This window comes from Pinus tabuliformis, chromosome 8 (genome assembly GCF_031772625.1).
Source record: "Pinus tabuliformis cultivar Carrire ecotype Pingquan chromosome 8, CPIR1, whole genome shotgun sequence".
NCBI lineage: Eukaryota > Viridiplantae > Streptophyta > Pinopsida > Pinales > Pinaceae > Pinus > Pinus tabuliformis.
The window spans coordinates 1,376,129,003-1,376,146,113 of NC_142294.1; the positions used below are offsets into that span (position 1 = coordinate 1,376,129,003).

General features: G+C 40.3%; 1 protein-coding gene across 1 annotated transcript in view; it reads right to left on the reverse strand.

Moving 5' to 3' along the window:
* APC4 (Transducin/WD40 repeat-like superfamily protein) overlaps positions 1-17,111 on the reverse strand; it is a 465,104-nt gene that overhangs the window by 434,852 nt on the left and 13,141 nt on the right. Inside the window, exon 3 of the mRNA XM_089373770.1 lies at positions 2,066-2,157. Coding sequence (XP_089229896.1) covers positions 2,066-2,157 — 92 coding nt within the window. The remainder of the gene's footprint in view (positions 1-2,065; positions 2,158-17,111) is intronic.

A 17,111-nucleotide genomic window follows, 5' to 3' on the forward strand; every position in this document is an offset into this window, starting at 1 on the left:
CTTCTAGTCCTTCCTTTCCTTTTTTCTGATTAGACTTGTTTGATGGCTCATAGAAGGACTCTACTTCAGCCTTTTTGGATGCTTTCAGTGCTTTTCCTTTGTTCTGTCATTTGTTCCTCCGGACTTTCTTCTTCTGGTGTTTTATCCCTCTACCATCCTGCTTCCTCATTTTATGCCTTCATGTGGTGGGTAGTTATCCACCTCATAGGCATATTTCCCTAACACTTCTTGACTCTTTTGATGTTAGGTCTCTTCAATGTTGGTTTCCTTGTGTTCAGGAGATGCTTCTCTCTTTTTCCCACAATTCTCTTACCACAAGACTTTTTCTTCTAGAATGACAAATTTTACACCTTCTCATTGAACTTGTTCCCTGGATCTCTTGCCAGATTCAACAAATATCTAATGGTATGATTCTTCTAACCGCAGGCTTGCAAATTCAATGGAATAGCCCCCAAATGTTGGCTACTATTTTTACCAAAGGCCAAATGTTGGCTACTATTTTTACAATCTAGTATTGAAAGTTCTTTGCTTATAAAAACAATATCTTTATTGAAATTATTGGTACATCAGTAAGCAACAATCTAGCTGTTAGAATAAACAGTAGTTATTAACTTATTGGTCTACCAAACAGCAAAAAATCTAAAGAATATAATCGCAATCATAAGCATTCATTCAACATTATATGTGCAACATAAACAGATAACAACATCTCAACATGACACAAGTTTTTATAGTGGGAAAAACCTTAAGAGCAATGAAAAAACTTACTCTCAGAATAATAACCAGATATTTATCTCAATCTTATTACAGTCATCCAATAATCCCCTTTCTCTCTGATGCCATAATCTCAATATCAAACATAACATACTACTCTATCTTCACTTAAACTTCTCCTATTTATACAAAAAGGTCACTTGCCTTAGTCAGCCCAATAACTAGGTAAGCACCTATCCATTGCTTGACTTGATCAAAAAGAAAGAGCTGTTACCCTAAAGGAAGGGAGTTCTACAGGAAAAACGTTCTGGAAAAACCCCAAAGAAATATTGAAGAATTGAATGCATTTGTGATAGCACAGAGTAACAATCATAGCAATTACTAAAAGAGGAGGGATAAAGAGGCCCCAAAGAAGTTCATTGTCATTATAGAAATATGGGATGAATGGGTAAACCAGAAGGCCCTTTGAACTAAAAACCCACAGATGGTCAGTGTCGGAAGTTTATCTCAGCCTCTAATACAAACTGATAAGTGCAAACAAGCGGAAAAACAGAGACCTAACAGAGAAGATGAAAGTAGAAATAGGAAAATTGTCGAATTATACCTCTTATACTCTCTTCATAAAACTAAGTAGAGGTTTAGAACATAAGCATAGCAATAGTGCAGTAGGAATTAATTACATGCAAACTGTCAGTTTATGAAAGTTACTGGTTACATACAGGCTGTCGATTATAAGGCGTTACCTTCAGATCAGTTAAAATGCAACAAAAATATTTATAAGTGGTTACAATTCTCATCAAATACAACTACAAAATCAGATACCTACTAGTTTAGAACCTCGTGTTAGCATTTCTTTCTTTTCAAGTTTTATGAAATCATTAACCAAGATATTTACTCATATAAGGCCACCCCAATAAATGAATGAAAGCAATTTCATATACAACCTAATCATGAACAAGCTTGATTTCTAGGTCGGCACATTCGGACCTTATTGCTGCTTTGGCTCCAATAAGGTAACTGCTTCTCTATTTGTACTTAATTATTTCTGTACAATATAAGCACTATTTTCTCCCAAAAAAATGCATTCCAATAAAAAATAACCAACAAAAGTTGGAATTAGGTATCTAGCCTGATTGTTCCTTAAATTTTGATTGTCTCCTAAACTTCACATCCATTTAATTCAGTGCAACCCAAAATTGTTTGAATATTTTTTTCAATTTTCAACAATTTACTAGAAAGAGCAATGATTAAATTAAGGATCCATGGAACAAGTTGGACTTATGGTAGTAGTAAACTAACTCATCACCTATCCAATCAAACCAAACATATTTTCTGCAAATTATAGACAAACCTCAGCATCATGTAATGAAATTGTGCCATCAGTATGTCCAATTGCCAAAGCTTTACCATCAGGACGCCAACAAATAGACGTAACCTTTTCTCCTGTAAAATATATAAAACAATGGGTCACAAATTATGTTGAACACCTATGATGTAATTATACATGATCAACACCATAGGTACTAAAGCACTAATGATGTTAACAAAGGTGAATAAAAACACATGAACATCATTCATCACTTAAAACTAAAGAGTATTTTAATGAGTGTGACCTTTAAGAAATAAGGTAAATGTTTATTTAAGGTTGGCATACATAGATGTTTGCACATACATAACATGGTTAACAACAACAAGCTGTCTTAAGAAACTAAAGGGATGAAGCACAATGTTTCACCCTTGTAAATGAAGTCCTCCCTCAACAACACTTATTTACAAAGCTTGTTATAGTATTTTCAAATTTACCAGAAAAGGATGTCAATATCAAAGTAGGCATTTCAAGAAGACATCTAAATATTGCCACAAGATCTGCTAAGGTTTTGTTTCTGTTCCTTGGTCATTGCCAACATCTGTCATTGTTGAGGGGGTTCAAGCTCCCTTACCCCATCTCCTCTCAACCTTTCACTCAGGCAGCAACTACCTTTCAATTATTAACTAAAACTATTGCTAGAACATCTCAAAGAAATGGTCCTACAAAAACCCAGAAATTTTTTAGGTATTTTGAGGTTGCTCCCTATTTGAAGGTTGCATCTGGATCACCCCAAACAAAGTTCTATTGATCTTGCAAACTGTATCGATAGGCAAATTTACTGGTTCATAGTCTTCTGAAATTTTACATGGCTGGCCATTATCAGTCGCACTTCTCACCACAGGGCCTTTGAGAATGCTTAATAGCCTAATCAGGGCCATTTGATTTGATTCCTACTTCAAACATCCGCAGCAATTATTCTTCTGAGAACCAATGGAACAATAGACCAAGAAAACACATGCCCAAAGTGACCCACAAGATAATGATAATCATTGAGGAAACCCTTGTTGACATTTTTGTTTCTGAGTGTGAAGCTATATCATGAATAAAAACAACACGCTCCTGGGATATTTTGTCAGTAGCATTCCTCCAAAGGCCAACATTGGGCGCTTGATGGAGGTTTGAAAGCCACATAGTTGGCACTGTTGGAAATGTAACTAGTTTCGGTATTCATAGTTGTTATTGTATTCTTTTTTATATGTATCTTATGTAACAAACAAACAAAGAAAAGAAAAAGTTATTATTTTAAAAGCATGGATTTCATGCTCTTTATTGATGGTCTTCTATGTTGATTTCTGGTAGCATCGGATGTGCTCTAAGTCTCAAAATTTACAGAGGCTTAGACACATGCATTCTCCAATACCCAGAAATCGTTTTGGGAAATTCCACCCAGAGACAGTTTTGTTAAAATAATTAATTATTTTTAATGGTCCCTAAGTCTAAACTTAGGAAATTAAAATAATTAATGAGTATTAATCTAAAATCTGGGTGAAACTTCTAGAAAAAGGTGGAGATCAAGTCAATATGATCCTAGCCATTGATTAGAATCTAATATGGGCCGTTGATTGATAAGTGAGAGGATTATAAGAAGAAGCTTGATGGGCACTTGGAGAACACATCAAGTGGAGATTAGAAGATCGAATTTCTAAAGCAGAGCAGCTGTCGGAGAGAAATTCGAAGTGATCTTTTGCAGTGAGGGGCAAGGATAGTATCCGGTGGGGAGTTTTCCAGGGCCCGGGAGTACAAGGAAGAGAGGGCAGAACGATGTCCAGAGAGAGGCTAACGCTGGCCCACGCATAGTTAACGCAGTGGCAGCACAGAGCTTGAAGTGAGATCGAATTCCTGCTAAGGAAATCGAGTTTCAAAAGCCGAGAGTCTGAGTGTGAGACCAAGAGGCTAAGAGCTGAAGTTTCCAGTCAACAGAGGATCAAAAGGAGGTGCAGCACAGTCCCTAGCTGCAATGACATAGGAACTGCGTGAGAGTGACGTAGAACTGCGCAGAGGCAAGGCAGAGGGGCATCTCCAGTGCAGACCAATGCTGGTTCTTCTAATGAGGATGAGATCATCTCACTACTCATTTTGTCTAGTTTCTCTCTGTATTAGATAGCCAGTTGGACATCTAACGAATTGTACTCAAAATTACTACTGCTTAATAATAAAAACCCTCAGCTGTTGCCCTGGTTTTCCCACATTGGGTCTTTCCGAGGACATTTGTCCAAAAACAACTGTGTAGATGTGTTGTGTATTTCTTTCTTGCTCAGTTTCTTGTTTCCGCATATAATTTTAAATAGTGAAGACTGCAGTTGTATTTACTTTGATATTTACAATAGAACATCATAAATAACTTGCATGGATTAACAAGTAGAAGAAATAATATCAGTTGTTGTAGTTGGGATTTCGGGTTTAGGAATTTTCACATAGTATCAAATCTGCAAGTGAAACAAGAGAGAAGTGTCGGAATAGCCCAGCATTGAAGGAAGAAGGGAGTTCAAAATTGTTAAAATTAGCAACTAGGGCCAAACTCCACATTGGTCATCTTATTTTTGACGGCTGATATTTTTCTTAGATTCCTCTCTCTGAGAGGTGTAGGATTGATCTAGAGATCATCCGATTCTGACATGTACAAATGAAGTTATGAATTTATTTTGATTATGGACAAAATTACAAGGTCGGCCAATAAACTTATGTAGGCTTAGAAGCCCAACAATCATGTCTACACATCCTCAATGTGGCATATAAATAGAAGGTGACTTAGCCTCATTTGGACACACTCACACTTCAGACATCTCTCTCCCTCCTCATTGATTGGGTACGCATTTATGGGCAGCATCTCTCTCCACACGTGTGAAGGAAAGAAGGGCAATTTTCTGTTTTTGGGCGTTGACTGCATTGACCGAATTTCAAGGACAGTTTGACCAAGCGTTGACCAGCAGCGTCGACCTATTTGACTATGTTTTTGTGTGAGGTATTTTTGTTTGGGCAAGCCGCATTTTTGGGCACAAAAATCGAGGCAATCCATTGACTTTGACCAACGTTGATTGCGGCTAGGGTTGACCGCAAGTTGACTGTTTGACCAGATTTTGATTGGGCTAATTTCAAATTGTTTTGAGGGTTGATTCATCTTGTTGTTTGGAGGTTGAAGTTCACCAAATTGTTGAGGATCAAATCTGCCTTATTGACCAGCGTTGACTTTTCTGCTTAGGCTCTTTTGTTGCTGTTATAAATTATCAGATTTGTAAATTGTACTATCTCTCTTTGCTGAACTATTGAAGACTATAAGAAGAATTGATCAAGGGTTTCCCCACATTGGGGTTTGTCCCTGGCTGGTGCGGCATCTTGGGTCCTCTTGTCTTGGCTTGTCTTCTATTGTTTATGTTTATGTTCTATCTGCATTTTACTATCATGTTGATGTGATTTCTAAACTGGATATTGATATTGGGCTAATAAAGAAATTGAAGTAAAATTGCTCTAAAGCATAGAACATACCATTGTTGCCTACAATAAACATGGTATCAGAGGTGAGGTAAAGACAAAGCCCAAGCAAGAGTGAAAGAGCAATCACCAAAGACAGTTGGACAAGGACAAAAGACTCAATGGGTTCCTCATCCTACTTCCTAGCTGAAGACAAGCTCCATGATAAATCTTACTATCATGGATGGAAGATGTCTCTTGATTTGACCTTGGAAGAAAAAGAAGTGATGGATTATGTGCAGGGAAAAATCCTGAACCTCCTTCAAATGCACCAGCTACTGCGAAGACCAAGTACAATAGGGCTGAAGTCAAAGCGAAGAAGATTATCAGGGATTCCATTGACAAGCACCTAGTGGCCTACATCTCCGAATTGAAGACTTCCAAGGAGATCTATGACAGATTGGTCAGCATGTTTCAAGGTTAGTAATGCTAATCAAATTCTATTTGTCAAGAATAAGTTGAAAGATATTAAGAAGGGCAAGGACGAGGACATTCAATCCTATTTCTTGAGGATTACTGAGATCAAGAATGATCTACTCTCGATTGGAGAAGTCATTCCTGACAGGGAACTTACCCTCACCACCCTTAGAGGACTCCCACCTGAGTGGTACGTATTTAGAACCACTATACTCAACAATGATCGAATTCCAGGGTTTGAAGATTTGATGTCGAGATACATTCAAGAAGAAACAAGAATGGTGGAGCAAGAAATGCCTTCTAATAGAAGCAACCCCACTACATTCTCTGCTCATGCCAAGAGGAAGAACAATGCAAGTTCAAAGAAGCAAAATCAAAGAAGACCGGGATTCAAAAATGGAAGAAAGGGAAGATGTTTTGTTTGCAATAAGTTTGGGCACTATGCAAGGGAGTGTCCTAATAGAAGGGACACACCTCGAGATGATGGCTATCATAACAACTCCAAGGGAAACTTCAACAATAACGATCAAAGGAATGGCAAGTCCAATGGCAAAGGAAAAAGGAATGCGAGAGATCAAGGATATGGTCAACCCTCCAAGAAATCAAGGAACTCCAATTATGAAGAATCCAATGTTGTTAACAATAAGCAAAAAGAGTATTATCTTATATCGGCCCTCTCCATTGCCTCTCCCCCAGAAACTTTGGGAAATTGGTTGATTGATAGTGGTGCCTCAAGGCATTTCACCGGATACAAGGAAACCCTCTCTAATCTGATAGAAAAGGAGACAAACTTGGAGATCATTAATCTGATAGAAAAAGGAAACAAACTTGGAGATCATCCCTGGAAACGATGCCACCTATCTTGTGAAGGGAGTAGGGAATCTTAAACTTCAATTGAATCAAGGTAACACTATTCATATGCAAGAAGTATTATATGTACCTGATCTCAAGAAGAACCTAGTGTCCATTTCAACCATGGAGGACAAAGGATTCAAGGTGGCATTCATTGATGGAAAGGTATGTGTTTGGAAAAGAAATTTTAAAGATACTTTTACTCTTGGGTTCAAGGTTGACACTCTGTATCAAGTTGGAGGAAGTCCATTGGGAGCCATGTCTTGCGACACATCTCTACAATCTAAACTATGGCACCAAAGGTTTGGCCATCTTCATTATAAGGCCCTACCCGATGTGAGACAGATGGTGACAGGTATGCTCGAGTTCAAAGTACAGCATGAAGGTGTATGTTTGGGATGTGCCGAAGGAAAACTTACAAGGGGACCATTCCCCTCAAGTAATATCAAGACCACAGATATATTGCAATTGATCCACTCCGACATATCTGGTATGATGCCCATAAACTCTTTGGGAGGATACTTATATTATCTCACCTTTGTGGATGATTATTCTCACAAGACCTGGATCTACTTCTTGAAGAATAAGGGTGAAGTGTTCACTTGGTTCCGACACTTCAAAGCCTTGATTGAAAATCAATTCGAGAAGAAAATCAAGCTATTGAGGACTGATAATGGGACCGAGTACGAATCCAATGAATTCCAAGATTATTGCAAAGACGTTGGCATTAAGAGGGAGACTACAACGCCATACACTCTCGAGTAGAATGGTGTGGCTGAAAGGAAGAATCGCTCTATTGTAGAAGTTGTTCATGCCATGCTTCATGATCAAGACCTTCTGAAGTTTCTATGGACTGAAGCTGCAAATATCGCCGTGTATGTTCAAAACCGATGCCCTCATCAAGTATTGGACTCCAAGACTCCCGAAGAAATGTTCACTGGTAAGAAACCAGATGTCTCTCATTTTAGAATTTTTGGAAGCCCCGTATATTTTCATGTGTCGAAAGAGAAAAGAAGCAAATTGGGTATATCTCGGAAGAAAGGAATCTTTGTGGGCTATAATGAAAATTATAAGGGACATAAAATTTATGTGAAAGTCAAAAGGAAGTTGAGATAATTCATGATGCCACCTTTGACGAAGATATGGCCCTCAGGAAGATCAACAACCTTCCTATCCTAAGGACAAAGAAGCTGACACAAGAAATTAGGGCGAAAAAGAAGACGAAACGGAGCCCGATGTTGATGAACCTATGTATCCTATTGATCCTCCTCCTCATGAGCCCTCCTCCTCCAAAAGGAGACCCTCATGGCTTAGGGAGACTCTCGAAGATGTCGAGAGACACATTGCACCAAGGGGGACTTTCCGTGAAAGCAAGAAGCCGAACAAGTATCAAGGATATTTGACGCCATGAGCACTATCATTCAAAATGAGCCTTCATCATTCGAAGAAGCCGTGAAGCAACAAGTATGGAAGAATGCTATGAACGAAGAATACGAGTCAATTATGAAGAATGATGTCTAGGATGTCGTCCCTAGACCCTAGGACAAATCGGTTGTCACCTCTAAGTGGCTCTACAAAATCAAACATGGAGCTGATGGAAGTGCAAAAAAGTTCAAGGCTCGCTTTGTTGCTCGAGGCTTCTCTCAAAAGGATGGTGTAGATTATGATGAGATATTTGCATCTGTTGCCCGATACACCACCATCCGCTCGACCATAGCCCTTGCTACCTCGCAAGGATGGAACCTACATTAGATAGAAGTCAAGACCTCCTTCTTGCATGGCTCAATCAAAGAGGAAGTCTATGTGGAACAACCTGAGGGGTTTGAAGTACATGATCGGGAATCTCATGTATGCAGGTTGAAGAAAGCTCTCTATGGGTTGAAGCAAGCACCCCGGGCTTGGTATGAGAGGATCGATAGCTATCTGATGAAGTTGGGATTCACTAGAAGTGAAGCCGATCCGAACCTTTAATTTAAGGTTGAAAATGATAAACCTCTCATTCTGCTACTTTATGTGGACGACCTCTTTCTTACAAGTGCAAACCCTCTCATTCGCAAATGTAAGAGGGAGTAGGCTTCTGAATTTGAGATGAAGGACCTAGGACCGATGCACTATTTCCTAGGGTTGGAGGTCTAGCAAAAGCTAGGCAAAATTTTCCTCTCTTGAGGAAAATATATGGTGAATATATTGGAAAGATTTGGGATGGTGGACTGCAAGCCTGTGACTACTCCAATGGAATTTAACTTTAAGAAGTTGTGTGGTAGTGTTGTAAGAGCACTAATGTTCTTAGTGAACTCCTATCTAGACATATGTTTTGCAGTTAACACATTGAGCCAATACATGGTTGAGACTCATCATATACATTGGATTGCTGCCAAGAATCTTCTGAGATATCTTCAGGGCACAATCACTCATGGACTGAAATACACTACCGGAAATGTGAGGCTGCATGGTTATTCTGATGTTGATTGGGCTGGCAATGTGGTGGATCGCAAGAGCAATTCTGGATTTTGTTTTTTCTTTGGGTTCTGCTTTGATATCTTGGATGAGCAAGAAGTAGAAATTGGTTGCCTTGAGCACCGCCAAGGCCGAATACATAGCTGCTAGTATGGCCTCTTGTGAAGGTGTCTAGTTGAGGAAGCTCTTCAGTGAGTTGTTTGGACATGTGTTGGATACCACCATGATCCTCTGCGACAACCAGAGTGGGATCTAATTATCAGAGAATCTCGTGTTTCATGATCGCTCCAAGCATATAGATATCAAGTACCACTTTATCCGGGATATGGTACAACGAGGAGCAATAAGGCTCCATCACATTAGGACTGATGAGTAGGTCGTCGATATTCTGACAAAGCCCCTGGGGAAGGTCAAATTCTTGGCCTTCCGAGAACGACTTGGAGTCGTGAAGAGACCCTCTTATGAGGGTCCTGTATGAGATGGACATTGAGCTCTGGGAGCTATGAGGGGCTTGGGGTACTTCTTGGAGCGGTGACCAACCATAGGATGAGTGGTTCAGCCTTCCCCTAGTGGTTTGTTGTGTACATGGTGAGTGGTTTAGCCTTCCCCTGTGATACCCCTTGGCGACATGTAGGCAAGATGAGTGGTTCATCCTTCTCGTGCTGAGACATCCTACCCATGCAGTCTGGGACTCATGGGAAGTACCTCTCATCTGGCCAATGATTAGGGAAATAAGGATAGGGACCATAGTACTACCGATGGAAGCATCGTGTACTACTGTACTCCTTATGCTAGGATGATTGATATTGGTCTAGGATCAATGGAAACTGACTTCGAGTCAATAAGAGTGGTATGAGAAACTATCTTTTGATTGGAACTAACTTCGGGTCAGCAAGAGTGATATGAGACACTCTCTTTTGATTGGGACTGATTTCGAGTCAGTAGAGAATGGCATGATACATTCTCGATCACTTCTTCTTCTTGATAGTTCAGCAGAGCAGTGCATTGATGGCAGAGATAGTATAGATTGGCAGATGGATTAGCAGATGGAGTTCTCCCTAGTTGAGAGGGAGTGTTAAAATTGGCAATTAGGGCCAAACTCCACATGGGTCATCTTATTTATGGCAGTTGATATTTTTCTTGGATTCCTCTCTCTGAGAGGTGTAGGATTGATCTAAAGATCATCTGATTCTGACAGATGAAGTTATGAATTTATTTTGATTATGGACAAAATGTCAAGGTCGGCCAGCAAACTTATGTAGGCTTAGAAGCCCAACAGTCAGTCATGTCTATTCATCCTCAACGTGGGATATAAATAAAAGGTAACTTAGCCTCATTTGGACACACTCACACTTCACACATCTCTCTCTCTCCTCATTGATTGGGTATGCATTTCTACGCAGCATCTCTCTCTACACGTGCAAAGGAAAGAAGGGCAATTTTCTGTTTTTGGGCGTTGACTGCATTAACAGAATTTCAGTGACAGCTTGACCAAGCGTTCACCAGCAATGTTGACCTATTTGACTGTGTTTTTGTGTGAGGCATTTCTATTTGGGCAGGCTGCATTTCTGGGCACAGAAATCAAGGCAATCCATTGACTTTGACCAGCATTGATTGTGGCTAGGGTTGACCGCAAACTCACTGTTTGACCAGATTTTGACTCCGCTGATTTCGAATGGTTTTGAGGGTTGATTCATCGTGTTGTTTGGAGGCCGAAGTTGACTGAAGTTGACCGAATTGTTGAGGGTCACACCTATCCTGTTGACCAAAATTGACTTTTCTGGATAGGGCTCTTTTATCGCTATTATAAATTATCAGATTTGTAAATTGTACTCTCTGCTAAACTATTGAAGACTATAAGAAGAATTGATAAAGGGTTTCCCCACATTGGGGTTTGTCCATGGCTGGTGCCACATCTTGTGTCCTCTTGTCTTGGCTCGTCTTCTATTGTTTATGTTTATGTTCTATCGACATTTTACTATCATGTTGATGTGATTGCTAAACTGCATATTGATATTGGGCTAATAAAGAAATTGAAGTAAAATTGCTCTAAAGCATATAGAACATACCATTGTTGCCTAAAATTAACAAAAATTTCTGCAGAAGCAGTAATTCAAATCCCCGGGGGGGTTGTGCAATTCAAGCCAGGAGGGCAAGATTTTCATGGTAAATCTCTCTCTGAGTGAGTCGACAGAGAGGTAGGATTTCTAGATCGAAATTTGTCAACAACAGAGGAAGCAGCGTAGCAGAAGCTTCAGTGAAGTGGGGTTTCTTGTGTGACCCAGTTCTCTGCAGGCAGTTGCTAGGCAAAAAGACGTCATAAGGAAGAGGAGACACACTGAGGGAATTTCTTCCTTAGAGAATTCCTAGCCAAGGAATTTGAATTCTCATTAGCTGAGCAGCAGCAGGGAGCAACAAATCTATTGACTCCAGCAAGGAGTGTGTAGGCTAGCCCAGCAACAATGCAGAGGAGAGAAGAGGTCATTCGACTTTTTCGATTAGCAAAGATGGCAGCCAGTGGATTGAGAGATCGGGATAGGTTGGATGGGGCATCCAACTATGTGATCTAGAAGGCAAAGATGTCATGCCTTCTGGATAAGTATTTTCTCAAGATCTATGTCGACAGCATGGTAGCTGAGCCCCCAGATCCAGATCCACTCAAAAAGTACAAAGGAGAAATGGCAAAGTGTATAAATTTCCCACTGTAGATCACTTGATAATACAATATGCTAAAGCAAAATACTAGATCTACTTCTACAATCAAACTTTGCGGAAGCTTAATCAATTTGAGCTAGATCAATCAGAACACATATAACAAAGAAGAAGAAACAATCACATATGAACACAGAAGAATACTCTGGGGAAAGCTTCAGCTAAAAACCCCGATCTCTGTATTATCATACAAGTGGAAATATGTCCGGATTACACAAAGCTTTAGCTCACAGGCTATCCAGCTCTCAGTACAATCCCTCTGCTGCTCATAAACAGTCAAAGGCTTCTCACAAACCTTCTCCTCTGCCCTCCAAGCCTCCTATTTCCTTACGCAGTTTCTCCTGGGGTCCAATGCTGCCACCTGTGTGAATTCACCTCTCGCACTGCTCACTAAACTCAGAAGTAACTGCGCAATCCTGAAGGAGATAATTCCTTTTGCATGGATGAGTTTCCTATATAGGAAAAATCCTTCAACTGATAGTACACTATCCCTTCCTCTAATCTCAACTGGGTCTCTCACTGAACTGACATGCGTGAGTTATTTATGAGAAAATATTCAGTTATCTGAAGTGCAACAGTTACATTCATGCAGGCATTAACTAACTGAACTCACAATCAGTTCCACAAATTGTTGGAACTAATCTAACTGAACTTAACTCAAATAACTGAGCTAACTAATTACAACTCAAAGTACAACTCATCCTGATCTCCTTAATTAAGCGATAACTTCCTCAATCAAAGGGATAATTGTTGCATGTCTTCACATAGACTTCATGTTTGATTTTCTCCAACTAATTAACTCAAGATGAATTAATTAATTATTTTACAAACAGCTGCTAAGATCAAATTCAAATTTTACTTCTCAATTTTAGTTCAGGGACTAACTAAAATTGGAATCTATCCCGAAATGCTATTTTTAGCACTTCCATTTTTCATTCCTTGTTGCTATGTCCAACACTGGTACCTGAAATGCTATTTATAGCAACGCTATTTTTAGCATTTCTTGTTGCTATTTCCAACACAAAGACAGAGAATTATCCTCGATAGAGTGAAGGATCATGTAGTCTGTCACATCGCTGGCAGAGGGACTGAAAAGGAAATGTCGGATGCATTGTCCGAGCAGCGGAAGATGTACTTAGAGTAAAAGATGAGGTCTACGCAGATGCAAAAAGGGGAACGCATTGATCCGTTCCTTGCAAAGCTTCAGGAGACCCGAGATGAGCTAGCAGTTGTGGGGTCTACACCTCAATCTTCTGAGATGGTAAGACTGGCCCTAAATTCGGTTTCAGAAGAGTGGCAGGTATTTGTCCAGAGCATCCTGGGCAGGGAGAACTTGTTGGACTAGGAAGGAATGTGGGCAGCTCTTAAGCAAGAGGAGATGAGGAGAGACTCAGTTAAGTGTAAACTTGAAGGAGGCAACAGCAATAGGCCGAAGCCCAAGGAGGAGGAAGAGAATGCAACCCTTGCATCCAAGGGGCGGCAGGAGCAACGGAGGCAGAAGAAGGACATCTCGAAGATTAAATGTTTCAGGTGTGGTGAACTCGGTCACTACGCAACACAGTGTCCTCTCAAGAAGAAGGACAAAGATGAGAAGCATGATTCAGATTCCGAAGGCTGCACCCGCGAAGATTGAGGAGGAAGAGTTTTCCATGACAATCGTGATATCTCCAAGAGGGAGGTGGGATGATTTAGAGTTGTAGTTAGAAAGGATTGCAAATGGGCAAGAACCTTAAGGAGTCCAGCTCTTGGATCAATTCCTTGCTACCAGAGCCCACATCAGAAGTAGCAGGATGGACGAGTGTCAGTTGATGTAGAGGAGTGCTATGAGAGACAGTTGCAGTGGTTAGGAGCGATAGAGACTGAGCAGTGCAAAGCAGATTTGGCAGCAGTGCAGTTGGCACAGAGCAGACGTCAGTAGCAGCGCAAAGGCTTCAGTGGGTCAGCGCAGAGACTAGTAGCAGTCAGAACTCTTGCAACGAGATGCATCATATTGAACACTTGTTCAGCAATTTGGGATGCTTTTCCATTGCTGATGCAGTAGCAGCAGCAGTTGGAAGAGGTTGAGTGTAGATGCAGTGTTGGCAGTGGCAGGGCCAACAGCAACACAGATGCAGAATTTCAGAGGGAATTGCAATATGGATGCAGTGTTGACAATGGGAGGGTCAACAGCAATATAGATGCAGCATTTGCACAGTGGTTGGTTGACAGTGATGTCATACATCTGCAGCGCAGAAGGAGATGTTATAGAACAGAGTGATGCTTCAGTAGGTTGCATTAGAGCACATTCCTCACTAAGAGGGAGTGTTGATTTCTGGTAGCATCAGATGTGCTCTAAGTCTCAAAATTTGCAGGGAGGCTTAGACACATGCATTCTCCAATTCCCAGAAATGGTTTTGGGAAATTGCATTCGGAAACAATTTTATTAAAATAATTAATTATTTTCAATGGATCCCTAAGTCTAAACTTGGGAAATTAAAATAATTAATGGGTATTAATCTAAACTGTGGGTGAAACTTCTAGAAGAAGACGGAGATCAAGTCAATATGATCCTAGCCATTGGTTAGAATCTAATATGGGTCGTTGATTGATCAGCGAGAGAATTATAAGAAGAGGCTTGATGGGCACTTGGAGAACACATCAAGTGGAGATCAGAAGATCGAATTTCTAAAGCACAGCAACCGCCGAAGAGAAATTTGAAGTGATCTTTTGCAGTGAGGGGCAGGGATAGTATTCGGTGGGGAGTTTTCCAGGCCGGAGAATACAAGGTGGAGAGGGCAGAACGACGTCCAGAGAGAGGCTGACGCTGGCCTGCGCAGAGTTGATGCAGTGGCAGCGCAAAGCCTGAAGGGAGATCGAATTCCTGATGAGGAAATCAAGTTTCAGAAGTCGGGAGTCGGGCTGTGAGACCGAGAGGCTAAGCGCTGAAGTTTCCAATCAACAGAGGGTCAGAAGGAGGTTCAACGCAATCCCTAGCTGCAGTGACGCAGGAACTGCATGAGAGTGACGCAGAACTACGCAGAGGCAGGGCAAAGGGGCATCTCCAATGCAGACCAGTGTCGGTTCTTTCAATGACAAGGTGAGATCACCTCACTACTCATTTTGTCAAGTTTCTCTCTGTATCGGATAGAGAGTTGGGCATCCAACGAATTGTACTCAGAATTACTACTGCTTAATAATAAAACCCTCAGTTGTTGCACCAATTTTCCCACACTAGGTTTTTCCGGGGACATTTGTCCAAAAACAATTGTGCAGATGTGTTGTGTATTTCTTTCTTGCTCAGTTTCTTGTTTCCGCGTATAATTTTAAATAGTGAAGGCTGCAGTTGTATTTACTTAGATATTTACAATAGAACACCGTAAATAACTTGCACGGATTAACAAGTAGAAGAAGTAATATCAGTTGCTGTAGTTGGGATTCCTGGTTTAGGAATTTTCACATTCTAGGTAAAAGCATGTTCTTCGTGGTTCTAGGGTTTGTTAGGTCATAGGATATATTGTCATGAGTCAAGAGAGTCAACATCATGTTTATAAGACACTTCCGGGCAAAATATATCTTGTAAAAGAATTTATTTTGAGTCTAGAAAGTCCTGGAAACATCCAAAGTACAAGTCAGCCTAAAGGAGGGAATTCAACCCCTTGGAAAGGCTATATAAAGGAGCAGATTCGACCTCATTTGGCACTCACTCACCAACAAGTTCGATCTTCTAAGAAAAGGTTCGATCTAAGGCAAGAAGAAGCAAGGAAGGAGGAGCGAAGTTCTAAAAGGCAAGAGGAATCCAAGAAGAAAAAGAAAAACTTTTTTTGGGCTCTATCTCTCTCACACGTGCGAAGTTCTAGGGTTTTTGCAACTACAAAGAAGGTTGAAACTGCAATTCTGAATTGCAGGAGAACAAGTTGTCGTGAAAAAATTGCTGGAAGAGTGAATATTCTATCTTGACCTTGTTGACCTTGGGAGGATTTGTCTTGTTCAAGGAAGAACTTTTGAAGAAGCTGGATTAGGGTTTTTGCAGCAGCTACAAGGCCGAAGTTGCAGACTAAAGTTGAAAGACGAAATTACAGGGTCAAAGTTGCAATTAGAAGCTGGTTGATGCAGGATTGAGCTGTGATAATCTGAAAGGGATGACTTGGTACTTGCTGTAAGGTTTGGGTCTTTGTTGTCTCATTTGAAGATTCTATAAGAAGAGAAGAGTTTTTTGGGTTTTCCCCTTAGAGGGGTTTTGCCCTAGCTTGGAGCCTAACTTTTGTGTCCACTGTCTTTACTGTTTTTTCCTTGATATTTGTTTGATGAAGAAGATCTAATAAAGAAACACAAGAAGAATAATAAAGTTCACAAACAAGTATTAAGGTTAAGGAAAATTGGAATTAATAGTTGCCACATTACATTTTTCCAACATGGAATTAGAGCTAAGATGAACAAGAAGGCAGCTGGAAGGATCATCTTGTGGACACAAGAAGGATTTGCTAAGGGGAAAAGGAAGACCTATTGATCTAGAAGAAGGGTCTCATCAGAAGAAAGCTTGAAGAGGAAGACTACAAGAAGGTTGTTGTTCTCTCTTGAGAAAAGGATCTAGTTGAAGGCTCATTGGTAGACCTCCCTAAAGGAAGCATCAAAAGGGATTTTGATATCATCACTTTTGGAAGCCATCATTGAAGTCTCTTTGAAGATCTTGAAAGCCTCAAGATAGTTGGAGACATCATCAAAAAGGGAAGACTCTTGATTATCAAGTAAGTATCATATTATTACTCTATGTCTAAATCTACAAGTCATATGGGTTCTTTCTGCAAGGAAAGCAATAAGCTCATTGGCTCATCAAATTTCCTAGCATGGAAGAAAAGGATTGACCTGGCACTTACAAAATATGAAGTAATGGAATATGTTACTGGTGAAATTACTGAACCTAGCAAAGACAAGACTCAAGAACTAGCAAAGTACAAGAAAGGAGAAGTAAGGGCACAAAGGATCATCGTTGAATCCATTAAGGATCCTCTTGTTCCATTTGTTGCAAATTTGAAAACTTCTAAGGCTATGTATGACAAGCTAGTGAATTTGTACTCTGTAAGTACATCAGGACAAAAGATGTCTTTGAGGAATAAGCTATATAGAATGAAGAAATCAAAGGATG